The sequence below is a fragment of the Fistularia commersonii genome, chromosome 10, assembly GCF_037954325.1.
Source record: "Fistularia commersonii isolate RoL2024-O1a breed Wild chromosome 10, RoL_Fcom_v1.0, whole genome shotgun sequence".
NCBI classification, from domain to species: Eukaryota; Metazoa; Chordata; class Actinopteri; order Syngnathiformes; family Fistulariidae; genus Fistularia; species Fistularia commersonii.
The window spans coordinates 15,301,986-15,328,841 of NC_141293.1; the positions used below are offsets into that span (position 1 = coordinate 15,301,986).

Consider the following 26,856-nt stretch of genomic DNA (forward strand, 5'->3'; position numbering starts at 1 on the left):
TTTCCAATTCTTCAGTCGGGAGGGGGGGGGCTGCCCCCCGGCAGGTATGTAGGAGAGATGTGAGAGGCGGTGCGTAAACAAGAGTGGGCGAAGATGGCGTCGAATAAGAAGAGTGCTGGCAACTCGAGGATTGAAAAAGCTATGAACGGGAGACGTTCGTCCAAGCATAAAGAGGGGCCAGTGGGTGAGTTGACTACGGCCTCAACAACCCCACGCCTCCTTGTCTCGTCTCTCGTTAGCGAGTAACGTCCGTCAAGCTGTCACCAGCCGCTAGCCTGTGTTAGCAACTAGCCTCGGCTTTAAGTTGCCCGCTCCCTGTTCACTGTTTTATTTAGCGTGACGTCAAAGCAAACGTGACGACAAAGTGAGGCCCTTCCATTGACTGCCCCGTTAAATAACCGTTAACTTACCACCTTTCCGTGCGCGTCTACGAGCATCTCCATTGCCACTATACGACCTCTGGTAGTGACGTCAGTGTTGTCGTAGTCTCTAACTCCGTGTGTCTTCCCTTTCTTTTTAAATTAACATTTTCTTTACGTTCTGTGTCCTTGTTCTCAGCCGCCGACACCGATGAGAGCTCCATGAGCAGGTACTATCATAAGCGACGGGCGGGGGGTTCGGTGTTTAACTGGATTATCTGACCTCCACGTAGAGAAGGAGGGCTTAGAACTGTGTCACTATACTGTAACTGCTTGAGCTACGGGAAAGTAGGCTGAGCAATTTACTTTGACTCACCCCAACAACTCAATTTCTGTCACGCAACGGTGAAGAAAGACTGAGTTGGTAAAAGTAACTACTGCTGTTGCAGGAGATACATCTGAAATAAACGGGCTCATTGTGCCAGCGTTGCAGCTCAGGGTGTGCAAAATCAAATTATCGTCATTTCTCCAGACCCGCAAGTACTGTCATCGGGTTTTGAGGTCGTAGAAATGGCATCACACCTGTGGATCAGCTGCATTTGTGATTAAATCAGTACTAATGACTTCACCTTCACTACCCGGTTCTTCAGCATTATCCCCCCCTCACTCACGCTCCCTCACCTATCCCTGGATTGTGTTTTCAGCTGTCCCTCTCTGCAAGGTTGCTACCTTGCCAACTTTTCATCACATAATAGGATTTGTAAGGCTGCTCATCATGACTTTAAGGCAAAAGTCATGTGTGTCAGGGGAGCGGGAAACCCTATTGTTGCTTGTTTCCTGTTATTCATTAAGTCTTGTGTCTTTGAGTGTATTTGTCTGGGCGCAAAGTCTCAAACACGATTTTGTGGAATCCCCGCTGGTAACATTTCCTGTGACTGAAGGGAGCTCAGTCAGCTATTTTTAAAGCAGCTTTCACGGATGTCAAATAACTGGCAAAACCCTCTGACCTACAGTATATGTGTGTGTTTAATAAGGACAAATTGATTTGTTACAATACAGGACAAAAGTTAGGCGTTACTGATAAATGACAGATGGTTCTATTTAGTGGAGTTCCACTAAATCTTGTACTTTTCTCCTTCCCATCACATGCATCCAACATAAAGGGCCTGCTAAGGATTCGGAGGGGGGCATTGCATCGCTCCTACATTTTTTCCTCAGTGTGTCTCTTTTGAATTGCAGCAGAGACAAATTGATTATATAGCGATGGTATATTTATAATCTGGGAACCAGTTTTCTCTTATGGGTTTGGATGTGGAGCAAAATGGTTAAATAAATGCAGTCTCACTTCATCTTATAGCAGTGTATCAAAAATAATTGATTTAACTATCTATTCATTTTGAACTTGACTTAATTTCTGTTTTATTTGTCAGTCAGACCTGCAGAAAACCTCAACAAAAAGTGTCCTAAGTCTCTTTACTGTAATTCACTAGATGCCATGTCTTGCAATAGTCACAAGTTGTCATATTATATTTGAATATAGTTACATTTTTCAAACACAGAATTCTATCATTAAGACAAAATTGTTTTATCATCATATGTTTTTTTTGGATAAGATAATGTTCTGTTTGTTTTAGTTGCTCAATTTTACTGTTGCAAAATGCATGTGTGTAGCAACAATGACCTAAACCAACTGGTATCAGTATTCTCCTCATTGTTTTCGAACTAAAAGCTTGTGTATTGCCACATGTATTTCTAAAAGTAGGTGATCTTTCATATCTGGGCTGCAGGTCATGCGATATCAGCCAAAAGGCCTAAAATAGGGGTTTTCCTCTGCATTTCACTCTTTGCTTTGGTTTTTTATGACGTGTTTCTCAACACTTGGCATGAGTGTCTTGTTTCTGCTGCACAAGCAACAGAACAATATCAGAACAAAATCTTCAGTTCATCTTGCAGCTCTCCTCCTAAGCCAGTTTTCTGTCACCTGAACCCCCAGGGTCTTTCAGGGATACCCATGCTGTCTGTGTTCTAACTGCAGGGACCCATTTGGAAAATCTGTAAAAACACGCTTCCAGGCTCTCAAAAACCCATTTCCCACTACAATACCTGATGTGGTTGAATGTGGATTGAATCACAGTTTTAAGAGTTCTGCGGGCATGACACGTCTGGAACTAAGAAAGGCATGGAATAAGCAGTATCCTGGTTTGTACAGGACTTTTATGAAATCCAATTAATAAATATATTTCCTATTTTTATCAGATTTCAGCAACCATCAGATTTTGTCCTTGTCACATTCGAAGCTGTCCCAGTGTAATGACACAACCTTATGAGAGTTTTTCAAAGCTCCTAAGTGCAAGCAGGTTCTACATGGCCATTTTCTTAAATAGATAAAAAAATATGTCATTGCGGTTGCCATTTATAAATACAGAATTGACCCCGGATAACAAAAGCTTACTGGAAATATTGTCACCTTGTTTTTGTTCATATTTATTGGTTGTCAGTCTGCCAGTTGGGTGCAATGTTATAGGGTGTTGGAAGCTTAACAGCCAATAGCAAAGCAGCCCGGTCACAAGGTAAACTGAGGAAGGGTTATCTGTAGCTTCCCTGTCTGTTTGTATAAAAAAAGAGAATGGGAGGGACAAGCGGAGAGGAACGATATGAAGATCACAACGCCTTTTGGGGAGAATCAGTTTTGGCAAGCTGACGGGGCACAACGAGAAAGAACCACACGCAGATTTAGAACAATCACAAGTGGGGAACTGGTCTGTCCTTGCAGCCAGAGGGCTATCTGCGTTCTCGCCTCCTCGATCCTCTCTCACTCATCCTATCCTCTTCTACATGCTCTCATTGCTATTGAGGAAGAGAGGAGACAGACCAGGACAGAGCCTTGAACTCAGATGCTGGTAAACACTTGTTTTTTTTTCTTTTCTCCCTTGCTTGCAACTTTCAGTGGTTAGTCTGTATGTGCCACATGCTTACTGCTGGGCCTTCAGCTTTGATCAAATATAGACGCTGGTTAATGTACTCAATTTACCAATAACATAGCTCTTGTTTGTTATTTTAAAGACATTTAAACACGTGCAAAGTCTACTGGTTATGCACCTCATCATTTTGCAATGACCTAGCCTTTCACGCCACGTATTTTCAAATTTCACTCGCCTTTTGATTGTGATCTTCGACAGGGAGGTACTACGGTGAGTTCTGAAAAATCTACTGAAAGGTCCATTTGAAATGCCTGCTTCTCTCGTTAAGCAGATTTAAAGCAGCTAATTTTATTCAGTGGTTTCATATAGTTAAGCGGAACACCCGTTGCCACCCTCTGGTCTAATGATGCAATGCTGTTTTAATTTGGGCTCCATAGACACACAGGTTTCACTACATGCTAGTCACTGACATGTAATGCTGCTTGTTTGACTGCATTATTGCTGTAAGGCAGCTGCTGCTGTGTAATACTATTTGTTTTGACCGCTTGACCATAGTAGATATTCCGTTCTTATAGTCCCTCTTTCCCAACGCTATACTGGCAACACTCTACATGTTGTCAGATGTAATTTTTTCTTCCACCCTGGGTCCTGTGTCTTCATCTCTGTTCTGTGAAAAACAACAAAAAATAATTGTCACTTGCACATTCAGCGATACATTTATGTTTTTTGTCTGGTTTTACATTCTCTGTGAAATTTCAATTCAAATAGAAATATGAAATAAATTTCCGTAGGCTCGCTTGGCAATTTATTAGAAGTACGTAATGCAAAATCCCTGTATTAAGTCCTCTCCTGTGACGATTGCAATGTCCAATGTTCTTCTCAAATGTGTCTGCGAGACACGCCGATTTATTTAAATGGTCATTTAGATTGCTAATAATATTTTTAGTGTTGTCAGACTGTACTTTGTTGAGAAGTTTGCTAATATTGTCTGACCTTGTCAACACTAACTTGTCTAAGTGTGTCAGAGGGGACTGGAAATGTGAGAAGCCCATATTGGTTTAACAACCACTTATCGTGTGCAGTCAACGTACCAGATGCTCACTTGTCTCAAAGAGGCAGTCTTTTACTTGTGTAGACTCCAGGTAGCACTATGTCGCTGGAGTACTATGTACATATTTTTGTTTGTCCTAGGAAGTCCTAGGATTCATTCAAACCGCACATAACATACATCACATGGATTATTCAACATAAATCAAGCCCTGAGCCTTTTTTAATAACTGCAAATCCTATGCCTGCATGTGCTACAGTGTGCGGACCGCTAATTTGGCTCTGCTGATTTGTTTCGGCCTCTCTGTAGCCCCGGGCTGAGAACGCTACCTAAATCCAACGGGACATTTGCCATAGGCACAACGGCCAAACCACACACGCATCAAAGAACAGGGCACCCAGTTGTTTGCGATGTCGCTTGGAGTTTGACTTGTGGCTGAATTTGTAATAATACTGACAAGTTGAAAAAAAAAAAGTACAAATCTGACGATAAGAAGATTTCTAAGTGGCTTGTTGTTTTCCCATGTCTTAAAATGCATAAGGCTGCCTGTCTGTAGCAAACAGGTTTGTGCAGATGGCAGGGTGCAGCAGGGGGGGTTTGATACCAAATGGAAGGAAGCAGCTTGGTAAAGGTTATTTGAATTGTTTTTTATCCATCCCTATTCATTTATAGGATCTAAGACAAAATCAAATTATCTAGTGCAGCTGTATATTGCATGCCACTTTGCAAAGCAGATGGCAAAACATTCATATGAAAATGAAAGTGTTCTCAGTATCATTTATATTCCTTGCTACATTGTAACTCACAAATACGGGTCTAAATATTAAGAAACCTGCCTCGGTTGAAAACATTTCCCAACTGATAGCAGTGGTTTACGTTGCCTGGCTTGACTCCTTTACCGGTATTTGATTCCCCCCAATACAACAGGACATAGTCATTTTTTAATTTAGTTTTTTATGTTTGTTTAGTAGATTTTTTTTGCAGAGTTAGCTCATCTTGTACATATTGTTAAGGGATCGTTTGATAAGATGCAAACTTCATCTTTCTCTTTAAGAGTAGCTGAGATTTAATTCAGCCCTCCCATCTGCTGCCTCTACCCTATTTCCAGTTCTTTCTCAGGGAGAGGCTCTTTTGCCTTTCGTGCTTTTTATGTTATTGTCTCCTGTCCTCCGTCTCTCAGCTTGTCATTAATCTGGTTCGGCAGGTACCGATACATCCCCGGGGAGGAACGTTGTGGAATCAGGTCTCAGATAACTGAGTGCAGAAGCATTGAGAATCCAAGAGGGGAAGTTAGCGTCGCACTGGCTCTTTGTTATGCTGAGAAAATTTGCAAAACACAGTGTGTTGTCAGCTACATACCCTTTGGGACTCTTTATGTGAGCGTGTTTTTATCTGAGTTTGACAAGAGTTGTGTTTGTTCATGGTTGCATGATGTCTTCCCCTCCCTTGTCATGCATGACTGCCAAGTTTTCAGTGGGTTCTTGCTGCCTTGCTTCAAATTAAATTTCAGGGTTTGATTAAAACATATCAGTCAATGAGCTCCTATGTACACCAGGACATGGTGGGTTCCTTCAAAGGAGTTATGGCCTCATGTAAGATGTAGCTCTTTCACTTAAGTATATACATGCTATTCATCATGGGAGTGACCCTTGAACAGGCCTTAGGAGAATTTTGTACTTTTAATATTAAATTATCCCTTTTTGGTATGGTCTCTCAGTTTAAAATTTCCCTCTACTGAGGTATGACATTTTAATGCATATTAATGCTCAAGGCTTTTTGTCTCTGTCTGGAAATCCCAGTGATGGACACCAAGGCAGTCTTTGCGACGCTGTACGGCGTTTGCGAGGAGAATGCCACGTTTTTCTCTGGAGGGTCAAAGGGCCCACAGGGAGACTCGGCCCGGCGGCTGGTGGAGACCATGAACCTGATCCAGGAGCATGCTCGCAGTCTGGAGCCTGTCATCACCGGCTTTGCTGCGGTCTACCACCATTTTGACTTTGACCCACACATACCCGCAAATGGATATCGCTCTCTGGTCAAGGTATGTTGCAACATGTTGTATTTAGTATGAAAAAATTATGTTTTGGGGATCCTTTTTCTTACCAATGCTGACCTGCACTTCAAGATAAGAAATGTACTTATATATATACAGCAGTATAGTAGTTTCTTTAATTAGAGTAAATATAATTTTTTTTAATTGTGCATTTAATTGATACGATTCAGCTATAGTATTCAAAGGCTTGTAGAATATATAATATCTCCAATTATTCTCTAAATATTAGTAATGAGCTGTGTGTAAAACAACTAATCCCAAATGTCTTAAAGAGAGCGGAAAATGCAGATTTCTATATTCTATATCTGCTCCACCAAATAGAGCATACATAGAATTAGTGTGGGGACTTTCTAGTCACACCATCTGTGTTTTATCCTAGCCAGTGTGGAACAGGCATCAGACTCTGTCATATTCTGAACTGAAGAAACATGCTCCATTGAAAAGAAGCTCCCTCCGCTGATGCAGCTGACCCTCTTTACTGTCAAGCTTATCTTTAGGGAACTCAAGAAACGTTTAACTAGCCTACTGTAAAAAGGGAAACTGACCGGGGTCATTGCTGGTATTTGTCAAAGGTGTTAGTCAGAGCAAGCTCCCATTGACGTCTGATTTGTATGGTTTTTATGTGCTGGAGTACATAGATGAGCACCATCTGCTGGACGAGCAGCATTTCCAGATAGGGCAAACTTTTGTTAATTTGCTGCATTATTTGGTCTGCAAAGAGTATTCACTTTTACACATCAGACTTTGTCTATCCAGACCCCTTAAGGCCTTTTTTGGCTCCCTTTGACCAATTGAATCAGTAGATAAATGTTTTGGTCTGGCCTATTTCTTTAATCTTGTGCAGCTTGCCTACAATATCTTCTCAACATATTTTTACCTCTGTGATGATCTGCTCTCCAGCCACATTTTGCCTTGCAATCACTTTGTTTCAAAGTCAGTCCATTTGTTCTCCAGATTGATTTTATGCTGTAAATCAGGTTAGATAAATGCCTACAGCTGCAAAAATCTATTCCTACTGTACCCACTGTGTTTTATCTTCTCTGGATATTGATGAAACATCATGACCTTTGGTGGCTGCAACCCACCACAAGCAAATGAATCTGGCCAAGCTGCAAATGTGCGCCATTTTCTAGTCTCTTGATTTCCCCATTCTTAATCCCCCTCCCCCTTCAATGCTCAGACTAATCTGTAACACCCTCATGGAGCAGCAAGATTTCACAGGCTCTTCCACACGGTCACATTTAAGTAAAGCCATAAGTCATCGTTTTTACGTCATACTGAAAATGCTAATCTTCATTTCCACCCAAGTAGCCCAAGACAATGTGCCCTTTTTAGAAGATTACATAATAAAACAACTAAGCTTTGCCAACTAAGTATGTTGACCTTTGACAAGGTCGGTGGTTTACTGTGTCACTATTTACTGTGTCCAAACCAACATCTCTTCAATATATTTTTCAAAGTACTGTTTTACAATTCTGAAAAGACACACAATCATCAAGACAGTAGCAAAGAAATAGTAAATACTACAATCCTCACCATATTTCGAGTAACGATTAACCACTCTACAACCTTCATCACCTTTCCAGGTGTTGCGTTGCTGCCTCCTCCACATCATCCACAAGGGGCGCTACATCACCGCCCACCGGCGCAGTATCTTCTTCAGAGTAGCTCACAATGCTGGGGAGATGGAGGCCTACTGCAATGCTCTGTGTCAGCTGCGGGCCCTCCTCTATCTGGCCCAACGGATGCTACATGACAATAGCCAGGGCAACCTCTTCTTCCAGGATGAAAGTGGGCTTAGTGAGAGCTTTGTCCGAGAGTACTCCTCCATGCACAAGGGTTGCTTCTATGGCCGTTGCCTTGGATTTCAGGTAAGAAGCACCATGAAGCACTTTGTTCGCACAGAAAGTTTTGAACGAGCAGAGGGATAACAAAAGGTCTGGGACGTGATACTCTGTCTGCTATGTTCAGCTTTTTTTTTTTTTTTGGTCAAAATGGGAAGCTGAAAGAATCTGATTGGCACTTACAACCACTAGGGTCTAATTAATAAGGAATAGCTGTTTGTTCCACAGGAATATCTCACAATCCTGCAGGCATTTCTTCCATTGTTTGACTATTACAGAAAAGCAATAGAATGCCAATGCACACACAGTTTTGGATATCTGGCAAGAATCCAAGATAGATGAAGAATATACTTCAACCCATTCCCTAGGAAACACAGACCGTTAATAGACTGCATTAAAATGCCCCTGAAAGAGCAGTAGGAAAAAGGGTAGTCATGCATCATAACATCCAGAAAATAGGAAGCTACAAATAAGCAGTACAATGAAGTGGTCACAAAAACCTTGCAAGTATCTTGACATCTAATTTGTTTTATTCTTAAACCTCCTATGTTCTTTCCCCAGTTTACTCCATCAATCCGGCCTTCCCTGCAGACCATCGCAATTGGCCTTGTGGCCTTTGGAGAGAACTACAGACGGCATCAGTCAGGATTAGGTCAGCATCACCTGGTCCACACTCTCCCATCACACTTCCACTTTATCGTTCATAGGTAGCAGCTTCCACATTGGCCCTCAGCCCCAGGACTTGCAAGTGCTCTCTCTCATCCTTTTGTGTCTTATGTGTTACTTGTAGCGCCTACACAAGGTTTAATACCTGATTGAGGCATGTAGATAGAAACCCTTAGCATCACGTATGTAAAGAACATTCACTGTGATACGTGCTCATTTGCCCCAACCACAAACAGACATGCACAACTATTCAACATTCTTATGTTTAAATGACATTATGTCTCTTTCACTGTTACTTATGCTCTCTGCTGCATTACAGTGGAGAAAGGAGGTATTACACCATATGGTGAGTTTACCAAACCCTTCCCCGACACTTCCCGAGTGTCCTCTCATGAAATTGGATGCTATACATCTCTGCGGGCTAATTTTATTATGTGGCCTCTTTCATGCTATTTGGTCGCCCACACAGGAGTTTAAGCAGCTTCAGCTGCCGTGTCCGTTCATATTCAATTTTGACGTACACTCGTGATGGTGAGTGTAAATTCTTACAACCTACTCATTTTTGGAACTCGTGGAGCCTTGAGGGCAAGGCAGACTCCTAATCACAGAGCATAATAGACATAAAGCAGTTATGTGGCTACCTCCCTAGCGTGCTTCAGGTAAAGCCACTTCACCTTATTTGCTCAAAGTCCCGATATTCTTCGACGCTTAATCTGAGTCAATTTATATATCCTAAAAATGCTATATTGGGTTCAGTCAAGCCAGCATTCATATACCCTTAATTCTACCCTTTCTGATTGTTTTTCCTTTTGCAAATTTGTTTTCATTGTTATTCACCTTTAAAGATTTCTCATCCTCTCATTTTCACAACCTCCTCCCCTATAAGCAGTCTCTTCAGTACTTTATTTTTAAATGGGCTGCTATTTCCTCTTTTGCACGGATGTATCCTAGATATCTGCCATCCATCAATGCTCCTCTCTGCCCTTCCCTTAGGTGTAGCAGCCAGCTCTTTCTTTAACTCAGGAAAGTACGCTATAGACCCAGAGCTGAGAGGGGCCGAATTTGAACGTATCACTCAGAATCTCGATGTTCATTTCTGGAAGACCTTTTGGAACATCACCGAGACCGAGGTGCTGTCGGTGAGTGTTAATGTGTCCAGTGACAGTACACACACGGGGACAAACAAGGTGTCTGGCAACTCTTATCCACTATCTTAAGCACACCATAGACGTACACTGACCTGTTAATCTTATTACAACATCATCGGGCAAATTTTGTGACAAAAGTATCCTCCTTTGACTGTCCCAATTATCATTTCTGCCCATTAGCCATTGGTAATAACAGAGTAGAATTCACTTCATTCAATGAGGTTTGTGATTAATCTCATTCTGCCTTTCCATCTCCATTCTTCATCACCTCTTCATTTTTTCAACCTTCTTCTGACCCCCAGAGTCTCGCCAGTATGACCTCCACTCAAGTCAAGGTGAACCGTGCCCTTTCTGTGCCTCCCATGCCCTTTGACCTTCCTTTGGCGGCCAACCACCGGGGCTCTGTAACCATAGCTCCGCCATCAGCTCACATCGGCTCTGCTCCTGTGCAGATGAGACTCATTTCCTATGACCTGCGAGAAGGACAGGTATCTTAATCATCACTTCACAAAAAGTTGCCACAGTGGTAAAAAAGTCAAGTAAAATCAAAAAGTAAAATCAAGACGGTTAATGATCTCAAATTGTGGTATCGTAAAAGTCTTGTGGATTCTCATACTCCCTTGTTTTATCCCTTCTAAGTTTTAAATATTTGTTGTGTGACCTAGTTTAGCCTAGTAAATATATCATTCATTGAAATATTCATAATATTTAGAACATTTTTTTATTTAATTTTTTTTTTTTTTTATAGCTGAGGAGTGTTATTACCCCAGCTGCTTAGGCACACTGCAGTCCTTCCCCCACCTCATGGCCATAATCCTTTTCATTATCTCTCTCTTTTTCACTGTCATTGCTGTAGCTCTGACTTTTTCTCTGGCCCTTAATTTTTCTTGCCAAACTCCATCCAGCCGTCAAATCCTGTTGTCATTCTTTTTTATTTTGTACACCGGCACTTAACTTACATGCTATTGGCAGTCACTCTTAGTCACTGACCATGCTCTAACAGAACAACAGTGTCCTTTATAATGACACACAATACAAATCTGCATCAGCAAAAACCCGCCCTCTCAGCCACCTTCCCCTCCTGGTTTTTCTTAACGTATGAAAATGAGTGGGTGTTCTTGCAGGTATAGGAGAGGCTTGGCAGCCAACCTCTGCAGCACAGCTGCAATAGTGCACATATCTTCTGCTAATGCTAGCAATGAAGTGCTACAGCAATGATTCAGGCATTTTGTTTGAGACACACAGAGCCGTGTCAACAGTTAACACTTGTCACTGTCTGTTTTTAATCCTCTCTGACCTCCCACTCTGTACAGGACAGCGAGACCCTGCTGTCTCTCACCCGCTCAGAGGTGGGCGCCATCTCTCTGTCGCTGGGGCTAAAGACCAAGCACCTCCCTTCGTCTCCCTGCCTCGTGATCCACTTCCACGGCGGGGGCTTTGTGGCCCAGACTTCTAAATCCCATGAGGTGAGACGCTACTTTTTCACAGATGGGAGGTGTTTGCTTTACTTGGGTTGCAAAACCAAGATGAGAGTCCCTCGTGCAAGATGTTTCTCTCCTTTTCTTTTCCTAACAAAAGGAGAGCTTTCATTCTGTGTCCACTTTATTTTAAGGTGACACAGTGTGTCATGCGGTTGGATCTGCTTCAATATGGTGTTAACTTATATAGTGCTTTCACACCTCATTATATCATAGTGCTTTAACCAAGATTGGATTCACCCATTCTCACACACACATTCTTGAAAGTGTCTTGCCCAAGGTCACTTTGCTGTGCAGACAGGAGGAGTTAGGAATTGAACCGCCGACTTCCTGATATGAGGGACTCTCGCTCTACCAAAATAGTCACAGTTGCCCCCTTGTAGCGATAACAATGCTTTTGAAATACAACTCCAGCATGCCTGATATAATTTGTCCTCTAGAATGTAATATGAAAATACTTGTGGTATTTCGAATGGAATGCTATGGAATTTCTAAAAAAAAATTTCACATTGTTATTATTTTAGATGATGTGTGAATTGCAACTTTAGTATGCAGATGGTTTTTACACCATGATTGCCTGTCATGTATAATGATCCTAAATGGGAGTCCTTTAGTCTGTATCAGATATAGAACAAATAAAGGACTACAATTCATAACTGCTTTCATCAGTGGTTTTTAATGAAAGCCCTTTTTTTCTTGATTATTTGATTATGTTTTTGGAATGTCCACAATCTGAATATACACAAGAATATTCAGATCAAATTAGTTGAAATTAGACAACTTTTACGATTTATTTCAATATGAAGGTACTTTTAAGTTTAGTACTGAGATCCCATAATTGATCTTAAAAGAAATTTTTGAATATACACTGTTGGTAATGGTAAATTATGGTTTCAATGACTTTGTGAATTAACCTGGCAAGGCTACCTGATACTGCCCTCCCCCATCAGACATCATGGTCAGATATAAGTTTGGAGTTATTGTCATTAAAGTATATCATGCCTCTCATTCAATACCTCACCCTTCATCTATGGTTTCTCCTATTTCAATGGAATGGGGACAAACGCTTGTTGACAACTGTGGAGCAAATAATTTATTTCTTTCACAAAGTATAGGTGCCTTGTTTATGATTATAGGGGACTAGGCATCAAGAGCAGATGACAAAAAAGGTCATTTGAAAGAAATATGCAAAACTTCTGGCTTTTTAATTTTTTTTTTTTGGAAAGTGAAAGTGTCTCGTATCAGCCAAAGTGAAAACCCATTAGGTTTAGGGGCAGATCCAAGTAATGGCATGAATATCTGCATTGGTCTTTAGGGTGTTCAGTACAATTCGTCTGGAGTGCTCTCCTGGTTTTCAATGAGCCTCACTCATTTTCTTAACCACCTCCGCCAGCTTATGCTGGTGCTGCTGTTCATGTGCAACCTCTGCGTGGTGCAAGATGGCTTGCAGCCTCCTCTTCTGCAAAATCACCAATGAGGAGGTGTCATTATTCGGTTGAACCAGAGGATAAGTAGGAACAATCAGAGAGGGGCCTTGCAGGGCTGTCATGTTGAATTAACAGAGAACTCGCAGTGAAAGATTACCCTGAGCATTAATGGAAGTCTTGCAAGACCATCCCACTTTCTCCTTTTTTTATGACATCCCCCCCTCCCCCCCCGTTTTTATAAAAAAGATATCTTCTCTCTCAAGCGTTTCCAATATCTCACAAAAGACTTTTTGCTCCCTTAATGCCCCCTTCTCACATCTCCCTCCCGATTTATTTAGGCGCCGTGCATCGCCAGCCTCCTAATTTTACTTGGGTGCCTTTTGCTCTCATCATGCCTCGGGCAAGGCCAGGACTGAGTGAATAAATGGAAAGTTCCCCTGAATGTGGAGGCTCAAGCCTCCCAACCCCCGTTCTGCTCACGACACCTTACAACTCCTCCCAAGTGTTGAAGAGGTGATGCAGGAGCTTTGATGCGCTCAGCACTCAAGGATATAGAGATCACAGGACTGTGTCCTGGCATCTATCTACTGAGTAACCTAGGCTGCATGCATACCTAGGCGGGTGCACATACACGCACACAGTTTGGGTTGGGTTATAAGATTGCAGATTCATTTCTCTGCTTGAATTTGAAAGAATTACACTGCTGCTTCCATTAATTTCTGCTGAGGGAAAAACATATCTGAGGCCCCCTTTGTCTGTTTGTGGCATTTGTCTTTGAAAAGAATGAGTGTGCACCAAGAGGTTCCTGAGTCATGGCAAACCAGCCAGCCTTCATCCTTTTTCTTTTTTATGTCTTGTTTTTCTTCTCTCACAAGGGTAATGCAGTGTCTGACTGGCATACCAACCTATGTACTCTGACATGTGTTGACAATCATTGCCGGTCGGCAACTACAGCTGCCTCTCACGTCACAAGCAGTCATAAAAACACATACACTGACAGACCTGAGCTGACCCCCCCACTCACCCCCCCCACCACCACCACCATCATTCACTCTTTCAGAGATTGATTGCAATAGAAGGTGTTCAGGAGCACCACGGCAGACCGGTGGGGGTGCTACTTTGTTATTTTCATAGCAACTCAGCGGTCACGTGACTGGATACAAAAACTTGGACTCCACTGGCTTCTCCTGGCATTTAAAGAGAACCCCGTGATGAGCTTTGACGTTTTCCCCTTCCACACATTTCAAGGGCAACTGCAATGCTGCCGCAGCGCAAAACTACTGATGATCAACATGAGAACAGCAAACCCAACCTAGTGGCAACAACAGAAGGTGAAATAGCTTAGTATTCTGTCAGCGAGTATTTAAGCATGGACAGTCGCTGTAAATCTTATACCTGTGATCCCCAAACTGGAACCATTGGGCATGTTTGTTATTAATGCATGAGGGAGAAATGGAGGTGATTGTGAGGTCAGTACTCATTCTTCCTTTGTCTAGACTCAAAGCTGGAAAGCAGACAGATGACATCACGGGGACTCATAATTCTCATAACGTTTATCCTTGCTTCTTAATGTTCACCTTCATAGCGCCACCACACTCAGCCTGCTTAGACCGGAGTGATTCGATAACAAGTCGTCAGCTTAAAGTTCACACCTGCCATTCGCAAATCTCACTTCTGCACACCATCTGTGAAGACTGACTGTGAGGATGTTTTTAAATGCCCGCAGGCAGTTTCAATGAGTTTTTTTTTTTTTCATAATTTCCTGTAAGTCGAACCAAACAAAGATCAGGCTGATGTAATGTGACTGTGTAGTCAGAGGGGTGCATCTGGTTAATATTGATGTTTCTAAATCATCGTTAAAGCTTATAAAGTAATTATTGATGCAAGTCAGCCTGTATTTATCAAAAGCATGCACAGTTTATCAAGCAAGACCCAGGGGAAAAGTGAAGTCCTCCTGAGGAGGGATTGTCCCTGGATTGACAGATTTGTAATAGACACTGCAAGCACATACTGTAACAACATTTGTGACAACCAGTCTGAAACGGATCCCAGCATCAAGCAACTTCAGATGTTACCCAGAAGGCCATGCAATCTTCTTCTCACCGTGAAGACACAGCATGGAGGCAAAAAAAACAGGGATATTGTCATACCAGGAAGAGTTTAGAAAAATGCTAAATTGAAGGAAGGGGGAGAAATCAGATCTATCCCGTCAGGACCAAGCAAACACCCCAAAATACCCATTTTCAAATCATGTAGTGATTATTTCTCGTGCCGATATGCATGTTTTCACCCAGAACATATTTGCATATTCACTGCGCCAAAACCCTTGTCTCCTGTCTCTGTTCTTTCATAGCCCTACCTGAAGAGTTGGTCCCAGGATCTTGGCGTCCCCATCCTATCAGTGGATTACTCACTGGCACCTGAGGCACCCTTCCCCCGGGCCCTGGAGGAGTGCTTCTATGCCTACTGCTGGGCTCTGAGAAACCACCACCTGCTAGGTACCCCACATCACTAATTCTGTCTCACTTGATATAGATAGCCAACACATCAAGGTCCAGATGTGATCCAAGTGTAAGGAGGAAATTGAAGTTCATCAAAATTCATAAAGCATTGAAGTGCTCGACTTGAGGCTAAGATATGCTTCTGTAAATCCCAAACTACACCTAATAGGTCCCTATGTCCTTCGAAAGGATCCATTCATCAATTTGCTGTGCCGCCTTTCTTTTCTAAAAAATATAATGCAAGTTGTATGAGGGAGTAGCAAGCTCATTGGGAAAGCAGTGTGATACAGTGTGTTTGCATGTGGGACATACAGGAGGTCAATATCATGATAAAACAACAACCTCTCATATCTATATGAATAGTTCAATAGCTGGACAAAGCTAACCTTTGAGTATGTGGGGAAACGTTTTTTGATGTCTAAATTCTTCACTCTAATCATAATTTTCTCTTCGATTTCCCCACAAACTGTTGGTTACTTAATTTCTCCAGGCTGGACTGGGGAAAAAGTCTGCCTGGTAGGTGACAGTGCCGGCGGCAACCTGTGCGTGACAACATCAATGCGCGCCGCTACCTTCGGAGTTCGGATGCCAGATGGCATTGTGGCAGCATATCCAGCCACCCTGCTGACCGCCTACGCATCGCCCTCCCGCCTGCTCACGCTCATGGATCCCCTTCTGCCGCTCAGTGTGCTCTCCAGGTGTCTCAGTGCCTACGCTGGTACGTGCGGCAGCAAATGTGTTGTAACGTGTGTTCGGTCAGTGTTGTGTTTTTCTTGTCGCTTTTACGAAATATAGTATTACCTTCAACCCTTATCCTCCTTTCAAGTGATCCCGCTCTTGATGCAAATTGGAAACTTGTGCAGAGCAAATTTCATCTGGTGTTAAGCCAAGAGTTTTTTTTTTTTTAACTTGCAGATGCAGTGAACTTTATCCTCAACTAGTAATGTAATTCCATTAATCCTTTGATCCCCTAGTTAAAAGTATGTATTTCTCAAAATGACCCATGGGACACCTTGAATCGAAGACAGCCACGTAGAAAATTACTTGCATTTTCCTCTATGTTACAAAACTGGGAAAGTATGAGGATATTCAGCTTCCTCTTTTCCTTTCAGTTTTTCTCTTCAAGGGTCGCCACAGTTAATCAACCTCCTTCATCTAACTATTTTCTGTATCCTCATCTCTCAAACCAGCTAACTTCATGTCCTCTTTCACTATGTCCATAAATCTTCTCTTTGGTCTTCCTCCAGACCTCCTGACTGGCAGCTCCAACCCCAGCATCCTTCTCCCTGTATAACCACTATCCCTCTTGTGTACATGACTGAACCATCTCAGTCTGGCTTCTCTGACCTTATCCCCAAGATAATGTGCTGTCCCACTGATAGAATATCCACCATGTCCATGAGGCTATTCAGCTAAAAGCCCAAGACAGATAAACGAATAACAGAATAATAGTATCACTTAACGTGACAGCTCTCAGGTGACAGCGTGCTGTATACGTTTCTTACCCCCAAAGCATCCTATCCCCTGCAGAAGCCTAGCTTACGTCCCTGTGTTTTCATTATTTACTTCAGTAAGAACTAGTGCAGATGACATTGACTCAGTTCATGGAAAAATAGATGATTGTGTGACATTTTGTCATCCCTGCAGAGAACGTGTTCAGCAGCTTTGCATCTCAGCAAATGCTCCACACTTTGTTTTGGAATGCAACATTTTTTCAATTATTGCATTATTTGCATTATTTACATTTTTTTACTTTTTGGCAAATTTAAGACGTTTTGTCATTGTGTTTGTTTACTATTATACCCTATCCTGTCCTTGCTCATTTTTTACTTGTTTATTTTATTCAAGAAAACTTTGTTGCCTTCTTACTGTCTGTCTTTCTCTCCTCCCCCAGGTAGTGAGCCACAGACAGATAAGCAGGTGGAGAGAGTAAGCACGCTGAGCATGGTGAGGAGAGACACTGCGCTGCTGTTGCGTGATTTCCGGCAGGGAGCCTCTAACTGGATCCACTCGCTGCTGGATTCGAACCGAGCCTCATCCTCGAATAGCCCCACTACTGCAGAGACACCACTGGTAGCCACAGGTGTGTGTGTGTGCGTGTGTGTGTGTGTGTGTGTGTAACAGGCCAACATTTGCGTAGAGTCCCTCTTCTTGTAACAACTATTGTTTGTAAACATCTGACAAGTGAGGGGACTTATTGGAATTTTAGGGGAGGAATGTTTTCCTGTTCTTGTTTGATGCAGGCCTTCATTGTCAGATTTTTTGTTTAATGATGTGCCTAGGCAGGCAGGACAGTTCTATACCCAGACTGTTCTCCTGCTTAGCCATGTTGTTGTGCTGGATTTAGTATGTAGTTTACCATTATTTTGCAAGCCTTCGCTGAAAGAGAAATTGTCTGGTTGGTAACCTCTAAAATTTGTATGAACCCTTACGAATTGATGTTGCCTTCATGGATGTGGCAGCTGCGTGCACCACATACACACATGCTACTCTGTACCATTAGAGAAGACTTTTGAACAGTCTGTTGATAATAAGCTGGATAGTCCTGTCCTTTTCAGTCTGCAGGACACAGCGTCCACTGTTTCCAAAAAGAATTTCAAATTTTGCTTCAACTGACCGCTGAATAGTTTTCTGTTTTACCTCAGACCTTTTTAAATGTGGTTTGGCCTAGAGAAGAGGGCAGCGCTTCTGGATCGCATTCTCATATGGCATTCTCTTTGCACGATACAGCATGAACTTGCTTTTGTGGCAAGCTGTGTTGTCAGGCAGTGATTTCTTGAAGTGTTCTTGCGCCCAAATAGTGATTTCCAGTAAAGAATCATGCCTGTTTTTAATGAAGTGCTGCCTAAAGGCCCCAAGGATCAAGACCATCTACTTTTGACCTTCTGCTATGTCTCTTGTGCACAGACATTCCTGATACTGAGTCTTTTGGTGATATTATACACTGTAGGTAGTGGGGTCAAAGTCTTTGTAATTTTAAACTGAGGAACATTATCTGACATTGTTCCACAATTTTTTGTTACCTTTCGTTACAGATTCATTAATCTTTGCCCATCTTTACAACTGAGAGGCTCTGCCTTTTAGACAAGCTCCTTTTAAACCAAGTCCCAACGAATATTAACTGTTGCCAGTTAATATTAGTAGTTGTCAAAATTTCTTTTCTGTCTTTTTTTGTGTGCCATGTACCATTTTTTTTGTTTTAGGTGTGTTGTTTCCATCAAATTGAAAATGAGCTGAATTTTTATGAAATGGCAAGATGTCTCAACATCTGATGTGTTGTTTAGGAATAAGATATGGGCTTATTAGATTTGCAAATGATTCATTCTGTTTTTTTGTTTATGTTTTTCGCAATGCCCCAACTGTTTTGGAGGTGGAGATGTACTTGCTAGTGGTCCAGACTTTTGTGGGTGTTCGTTACTAACCTTAGTGTTTTTAGGTTATTTATCAAGATAATTTATTTGGAGTTATAACAAGTGCTTGGTAGCAAGGTGGCTTTATGGTTAGTGCTTCTGGCTCACTGCAAGCAGGTTCCTGGTTTGACTGGGGCCTCTCTGTGTGGAGTTATCATGTTCAGCGTGGGAATGGTTTACATGTGACCCTGTTATCAATGGGCAACTAGTCAAGGGTGTACTTCTGGCCCAATGACTACTAGGAAAGGTCCCAAAGCCAATGCAGGATAAACAATATACAATGAATATTTAGTGAATGAATTAATAAATAATGAGTGCCACAACGAGCCCAGAAATATCATTCATACTCCATATGAAAGCGGTCAGACATGGATCCCCTTCACACTCTGTTCAGCCATCCAGTTATCGCTGTATCCAATCTTTTTGCTCAACACTACTGTTGATCCATTCATATCAATTCACCTCATTGGAGTCATGGGGCCCTGACATTAATTGTTAATTGTAGCGACTATAAATCCGGTGGCGGAGCTTAATTTCCCTGGTGTCCCTTTAGCTAGACGACAACCCCACAGCTGCAAGCCCAAACTAATGAGAGTGTCGCCAGTGTATATGCATTATTAAACGGCCATCACAGTGCCGAGATGGTTCATAATTAAAGTGAGGACTGATCAGTTGTACACCATGAAGGGGGACTGGCCTCGGTGCCACCTGCGGCTGTTTTGAATGACTTTGCCCCGGCAGCGCCATATGACTTCCCTCCTCTCACTTAGCTCTGGTACAGTATATACCAATTAGCATTATAGGCTCCTTGTTGTTGGCCTACAAACGGAGGATACATGATAACTGGAACCAGCAAATCAGGTGAAGCCATAGCCTTCAATCTCTGTGCATTTTCACGTGCTATTGAACCCTATAATCCCAAAACATTTTTAAACGACATTGTAAAGCTTTGATGAAGTTGAAGTCCACCTCAAACATTTTTGTTTTGTTTTACCTCAGAAGTGAGGAAGAGCATCTCTGAGGGGTCCATCTCCTCACCGCACGCAGAACCCCCCGTGCCTTCAGAGCCTGACGAGTTCCAGTCCAGAAAATTGCCAACGAAGAGTCAGACCTACCTGGACTTGGGTTCCGGCAACTCCGCCTCCCGCAGTGTACCTCTGCTCTCCGAGTGCAAGGTGTGTCTAACCACCATTTTCATTTCCTCAGTTGACTCTTTAATCTGTGCACATCTGCATGCCCTAACTCGCTTTCCTCGCTTTCACCAGCAACTTGCAAATGGAAATGCTCCATACAAATGCAAAGGGTGATGTTACTGGCACACTTGAATGTCCCACCATTGTTTAAATGTTTTCTGAGAAGCAGTTTTTTTCCATTGTCAAAAGCCTATTAAACATTTTCTTTTGCTTTTGTCGTTTGCAAAGTGTATAAAATGCTTAGTTTGCCTTTTTTGTTTCACAGTAAATGCACTCGATTGTTGTTAAAAACAATGCTAAGTTTAAATCTGAATCAAGAAAATCACAGCTAATAATCAAAAGAATAAAAAATTGTTAGATTAGCTTCGAAAAAGTAATGGGGATGATTGCCCCAAACTCATGTTTTATACTTGTCATCATAACAATGTCTGACTCATATGACAAAACCTGCATCGCTACCATAATTAAGTGTAGAGTAATGATGTTCTTTTTTCACCTTAATAACAACGCCTAAGATTACGTCACTGGCTCTGTAAAAATGATTCAAGTATAAATGCAAACTGCACCTAAAAAATTTGGTTTTGCAGATGCTGAGAAGGTCCTCTGGATTATCTTCTTAAATATTTTCACGCATTTGGATTTTCAGTGGGTGGCTTTGGAGGGGCTGGGGTCTTACGGCGTGGACGTCAGATTTTAAACACCTTTCCCTCTCTCCCTGAAAGTGGGTTTGCTTTTAGCCGAGGAGCTCAGAGCTTGCCAGTGTATTAAGATTCAAAAAGGCAAAGCGGTTGGTGTACAGAGCCAATTCCGACTCAAGTATTAAATAACACTTTATTTTCATTTTAACTGCAGCCGGAGGAGGTGAATTTCTTCATCTCAAAGGAAACAAGTCCGTCCATGTCCAGTGACTTGTCCTCGGTGGCAATACCACCACCTCCTGATGAGGAAGGGTCAGAGTCAGGGCACCCACGGGAGTTCCCCCTTGGGTTTGAGCCCCTTCGGTCTGAGCAGTTGTCTGAAATGAAGCTGCACAGCTCCCCAGTGGTCAAGGATCCCTTCTGCTCCCCCCTGTTGGCTCCAGACAGCATGCTGAAAGCACTGCCGCCCGTGCACATTGTGGTAAGAACAAGCTGCTGTCACACGTGCGAAGGTCAAAATCACAAGCGCACCTCAGGAACACTTAATTTTTAATTCTGCATAATATATGAGAAATAAACAAAACCAAATAAAATCAATCTAAGAAAGCAGTACCAGGGATTTTTAAGGTTTTTGTTTGCTTTTACATATTTTTTTTAACAGCAGTTTTCAGGTAATAACATGATATAATAACATGATTTTTGATAAACTTGGGCTAATTTTAAAAAGTCACTAAGCCACTTCAAGTGTGGCATTTTCCAAGAATTTCCATTAATTTGAGATTTTTGTCTTTCGTCTTCTTGTGTCAGAATTACAAATCAGTTTTTATTTTGGTTGTAAAAGTTACTGACACAGTAATGTGTGTATTTGTGTGTGTGTCTGTGCGTGTGTGCGTGATAGCCTTTACGCAACTATCAACTAAATCTACTGTTGAAGCATTTCCACATTTGTTTGCCTGTGTGTTATATTATACAATAGGGGATTTAATGTGAAAACGGTGATAATGAAAATGTAAAGAAAGCATGGACAAAAAACACATGGCTCCCTTTTCAGCGCCCAGCTTATTGAGATTCGTGACAAGGCTGAGGAGAATCCTAATTTGCTTTTTCATCACTTGTACCCCTTCCTTCTCCTGTTTCTTCTCACCCGCTCAGGCTTGTGCTCTGGACCCCATGCTGGACGACTCTGTAATGTTTGCCAAGCGCTTGCGGAGCATAGACCAGCCCGTCACCCTATGCGTGGTGGACGACCTCCCCCATGGCTTCCTTAGCTTGTCGCAGCTCTCCAGGGAGACGAGGGAGGCGGCCAATATCTGCGTGGAGAGAATACGTACCGTCTTCACCCAGAAGGAAACGCCCCCGGAGCCCCGCAAGCATCGCAAGCTGGAGCGGACCGATAGGGGCGTATTAGCCTCTCCTGACATTGCGGGGCCTCTGTTTGGGGCCTCCAAGGAGGGAGGCAAGCTCACCGAAGGGAAAACAGCAGATGGGGAGGGCTTAGCTGCTGTGGCAGCCCAGAATAATGCTGACGCTGGCGGCATTGGCGCTTAAATAAGGTTAGATTAAAAGGAAGAACCTCAGTTCACTCAAGGAGGAAGCAAAGAAAGTCTTGATGGAACTTTAGACATAAGTAGGCGATTTGTGCCCTGAAGGGAGCAAGAAAACATCCTGAGAAAAAAAAAATGTGGAGGCAGTTTTGGCTTCATTTTTCAAGTTGCAGAAAGCAACGCAAATGCTGACAGAGGTGAAGTCACCTGCTGACACAGGAATGAAATCTTTACAAGACCCCCCCCCCCCATCACCAAATAAAAAGCACATTGGCTTGCAGTTGGCTTGCTCAAAGCGCCTCAGAAAGCACCACAAGAGATTCCATGAGAAGGCGCCTGAATGGCTAATTCACGAGGGCCACAGCTGCCTTTGAGGCCTTAATCAGATCATGGTGGACACTATAGGCTTCTGTGCGGAGTCACTCCTGCCAGAATGACCACTTGTCCTTCAGGAACACTCCGAATTCCACCTAATAACTCCACACACTGTTTTCTACTGCTCTTGTTTTGCAGTCGATACAACCCCCCCCCCTTTGTAGATAAAAACTGTTGACTTTACCCCCAAATAGAATTATATACACTGAAGCATAGACTACAACTAAATCAGTTCAATTGTTCACATCCCGCTGCAGGGGTATAAGTCCTCTCTTTAGTATGAACTTTATTTATATCACTTTTCTACTGCTGTAAAATCATACCCGATTTGCAGCATTTTTTTTGTAGATGTAAAATTATGCTAATTAATTTCGCAGTTTCGAAAATCATGCTCAATCATTACCTCCGCATGTTATCTGAACAGCTGCTGCAACATCCTGGACCTTCCAGTCTGAAAATCACGTAGAGCAGAAATCAGTCTGCTCGAAGAAAAGCATGTCAATCACACGTGTGGGCGCCCCACGCGCTGCCATTGAGGTGGCAACAAAACAAGTGCACTGTGTTCAATCGATTGGGGATGGGTGGGACCGGAGATGCCCTGAGAAGCATCGTCTTTATTAATATTCCTCAAGAAAAGTCAAACCACTCAATGTTCTTTTTTTTTTATTTTTTTTTTTTAACTTTAATTATTGCAAGACAATTCTGCTGTCTCATGAACTGGAAATGAAGTGGAAAGAGGCCTAGGCATCAAAAGCCAAGCCCTCAACCCTTTATAGACACTCTAACCTTCCTCCCAGGGCGTCCTCGTCCCTCACCAGGTGTTTACTGGACGTAGGTTGAAGCACTACTTCACTTAGTGCAGGGGAATTCTTTTCTTTGCTCCTGAGCAACATCTTTCCACCAATGTGAGACGTTTGGGCAAAGATTGAGCCAGAGAAAAGAGGCTGCTGAGGGTTGCGGGCCACTTGTTTTTGGCTGACTGCAAATTACCCCCCAGCCCAGTTTCCCCTGCTCCCACATTACATTCGGGGCTAGACTTTGTCTCTGGTAACCACATACCGCTCCTCTTTCTGAGTATTTTGCCACTGAAGCACTTTAAAGTTTACAGAAACGTCCTCTGGAGGGTCAATCCCTCAATCAGGTCCAACTAAATATAGATGCCAACAATGCTGGCACTGTCCTGCCCTGCCTAGTAGGGGGGGTTCTGCTGTCTGATGAATAGGATTTAGCCCAAGCTCAGAGTGCAAAATCCTCCACTGTAGAAGAGCAGGATTTCGGCGGGAAAGTCATGCTGCGGGATTAAACCATGCTCAGTTCTGTCAGCTTCCAGTATTTACCGCAATATTTTTAGTCGGATTGATGGAGGAAACCTCAGCCACGGAGAGGAAGACAGTAATACACTTATCCTCCCAGGGAGGCTCAAGTTTGTGCATTGCTGCCATTTATGCTCACTCTGCACTTCTGTGCCGCTTTGTCGATCCGTGCAAGTGTGTTTAAGCCAGGTCTTGTCAACCCATTACCGCCTGCCGTCTGTGTGGCCGTTAAATTCACAAGCACACACGTGGACACGACCACTCCGGTTTGTTTTTTTTTTTGTTTGTCATTCTCATCGGCAAGAGAAACCAAAGCAGTAAATCAGTATCTTGCAGTTAAGAGAAAATTTGTAGCGTTTATCCCCACTGCCAAGGACAAGATTTCCTTTTTCGATGTCTCCAAGGAAAACTATATCTATCTTTGTCAACGCTATATCACCACTGGCTCGGTCACCAGCACTGAAGTGAAACCTCCTCACACTTTGTCGACCACCAGCCCTGAGCTTCCAGGTGAACATGATGCCGCCGCTACCATGTCGTCTTTTGTTATTGACCAACATGGCAATGATGGAGATGCTGGATAACAAGTAATGACAACTTGTTAAACCCCCATCCCTCTCCCCAAACCCTATCCCCCTTAGGATGTGTTTTCAATGCAGACAAATCAAAGCTTTTTTCAAAACATAGTATTCTAAAAACAAAGTAGACTTTGCCATGAATGTTATGAATAATTAGTTTTCAAACAATTTTGATTCTTCTTGGCTACAATGGTTAGATGTAGTCAGCACTGGGCAATCGGTTGGGAAATATCAAAAACTGAGTGCTAGAACCTGGCCAACTTAATCTTTTATGGGACGGGTTTTTTAATTTTACCATTAAACAAAAGTAACCTGCATTGGTTAATGATACTCGGCAACATCTGAAGCTCATCTGATATTCAAACCCATTTTATCACTTGAGCACCGACGAGAGGTCGTGGCAAAGAAGCTCCACCCTTTTTGTCAATATGACACATCAAAACGGAGGCTTTTAAAACACTGAAAAACGGCATCCTGAGCACTCTCAAGACAAATGTGTGTGCAAGGATAAAACATGACACAAAGCTCTGCCCTGAAGGCTTTTGATCAGATGCATTTTCAACTCAGACAAAACTATTTCCCAAAAGCTAAAATGTAAAGACATCATTGACTGTTCTTCCAAAAATTTGTCGAGGAAAAAATGTCTGAATTCATTTTTATGGTTCCTTTCTGAATACTAACGTTCTTAAATCAGAACAAACCATGCACTTAGCCACTTTTCCTTTAAGTCAACTAAAACCCCCTCACACCTCCCTAAGACTTCAACATGCACACTCACCATAACTGGATTCTAATTATTATGGTTGGTTGTCATTTTAAGTACAGGAAGAGCTATGCAGAGGTAGGTCGGCCACTTTTTTATGTGACAGATCGTAGAGTGTTAATCGAAAAAAAAACCTGATTCGCTGTGGAGTTGCTAGGCAACCAGAGAAACAAAACAGACGTAATTTACATGCCGTACCGTCCAAACCCCACGCTTACGCTCATCCTCACTCCAGTAGGAGGGAAGCAACGCGGTACAGCCATCCCCTGATTTCCTTGTCCTAGCAGAACTGGTTCCCAGTTAGTCTCCAAAGAACCAAAGATGTTAGATACCCATAATAACGTCAGATGCCCATAATAACAAACTTGTTTCTGCTGCTTTTAGTTTTTTAACAACTTTGTAGAAAAAAAAGAGACACTTATTACTGTCTTCCCACCCTCCAAATGCTGATGCACATTGTAAAATAATTATACTGATAGAGTTTCTTTTTTTAAGTCATAGACCATGAGCGAAGCTGCTTGGATTATTATTATTTTTTGTTATTTGTTCTATGTTCTTTATGAAAACACCACAAGTGCAAATCTGTGAATTCAATTTTGAAAACAGAATGTATTTTAATTATTCTACGATTCACACAATTGTTCTTACTTTTAGGCTGATTGCAGGCTTTATAACAGAGCACTGTGTGAGGAGGCTGTGTCCTTTGTATCGAAATAAATATATTCCCTCATGAATATGCTCTTTTGGAGTAGTTTTTGCCAATCCAGAAGAAATTTTGAATTACTGTCAAAATATGTTGTTTTTTCTTTTTCTTATTTAAATCCAGTTAACCTGCGGATTTGAAATGATCTTAGATAAAATTTTTAAATTCCGAGAATTTCAATGTTAACATTTCTTCAGCACTCCAAGAAGGTCAACAGGAAGGGCTTTTCTAAAGAGAGTATTGTATCATGTAGGGGGAAAAAAAACAATCATGTTTCTGCACAACATTCTTGAGTGTCGTAACTGCAACCATGGTTTATTTTTTTCATTCTATCAATGTGTCTGCTCATAGTCATTCTGGGAAAAAAAAAGTTACTTTACATGAAGACAAATCAAACTGATGTGCAAAAACTATACAAGTACATCTTTAATGGGAAACCTCTGGCCCCAACACAACCCTGGCTGCAGGACAGGTGGAATAGGCCATAAATTGGATCTTGCTCTTGTTCTTTCTTTATGTACAGCACTTGGATGGAAAGTGCTTTGTAAATAAATTTGTATTTATTTTCATTCATAGTAATTTTCCTGCGATTCCTTTGATGAGAAAAGTAAGGAACTGTGTGTGATTTTCCTTCATGTGAAACCACCGAATCATTATTTAAGAGATTCTACAATAATTTAAATAGTTCAATTCCATTCGTCTGTTTTTTGTTTTGTTTTTTTGATGGAAGGCTGCCAGGGTAGTGGTTCCAAATTCCCAAGTTACCGATTTATCTGTTATCTAAATTCATGGAAAAAATGTTTCATATTCAGATTAAGGTCCTATCTGGACAGTTTTTAATCGAATCACAGATTTATTACCGCGCAAAGTACTTTGTAAGATTGTAACAAATGC

The 26,856-nt window shown here is 42.1% G+C and overlaps 1 protein-coding gene across 6 annotated transcripts; it reads left to right on the plus strand.

Moving 5' to 3' along the window:
• The first annotated feature begins 79 nt into the window (after positions 1-79).
• On the plus strand, positions 80-25,993 carry lipeb (lipase, hormone-sensitive b). 6 transcript variants are annotated; one of them, XM_086153999.1, is made up of 16 exons: positions 94-184; positions 559-589; positions 3,219-3,259; positions 6,128-6,369; positions 7,968-8,252; positions 8,787-8,877; positions 9,211-9,237; positions 9,885-10,030; positions 10,342-10,527; positions 11,353-11,505; positions 15,298-15,442; positions 15,936-16,163; positions 17,340-17,528; positions 19,855-20,030; positions 20,901-21,167; positions 21,839-25,993. In XM_086153999.1, the coding sequence occupies exons 1-16, from the start codon at positions 94-96 to the stop codon at positions 22,232-22,234; spliced, it is 2,694 nt and encodes an 897-aa protein (XP_086010125.1). In that variant the 3' UTR covers positions 22,235-25,993. The 6 variants fall into 6 exon arrangements, with proteins under 6 accessions (XP_086010127.1, XP_086010130.1, XP_086010125.1 ...); XM_086154000.1 differs by having other exon boundaries at positions 19,858-20,030; XM_086154005.1 differs by lacking the exon at positions 3,219-3,259 and having other exon boundaries at positions 105-184.
• The last annotated feature ends 863 nt before the right edge of the window (positions 25,994-26,856 follow it).

Coding starts and splice junctions, on each gene's coding strand:
- lipeb (XM_086153999.1), top strand. CDS start 94: ATGGCGTCGAATAAGAAGAGTGCTGGCAACTCGAGGATTGAAAAAGCT. Junction 6,370..7,967: donor GATATCGCTCTCTGGTCAAG/GTATGTTGCAAC, acceptor TCACCTTTCCAG/GTGTTGCGTTGCTGCCTCCT. Junction 20,031..20,900: donor CTCTGCTCTCCGAGTGCAAG/GTGTGTCTAACC, acceptor TTTTAACTGCAG/CCGGAGGAGGTGAATTTCTT.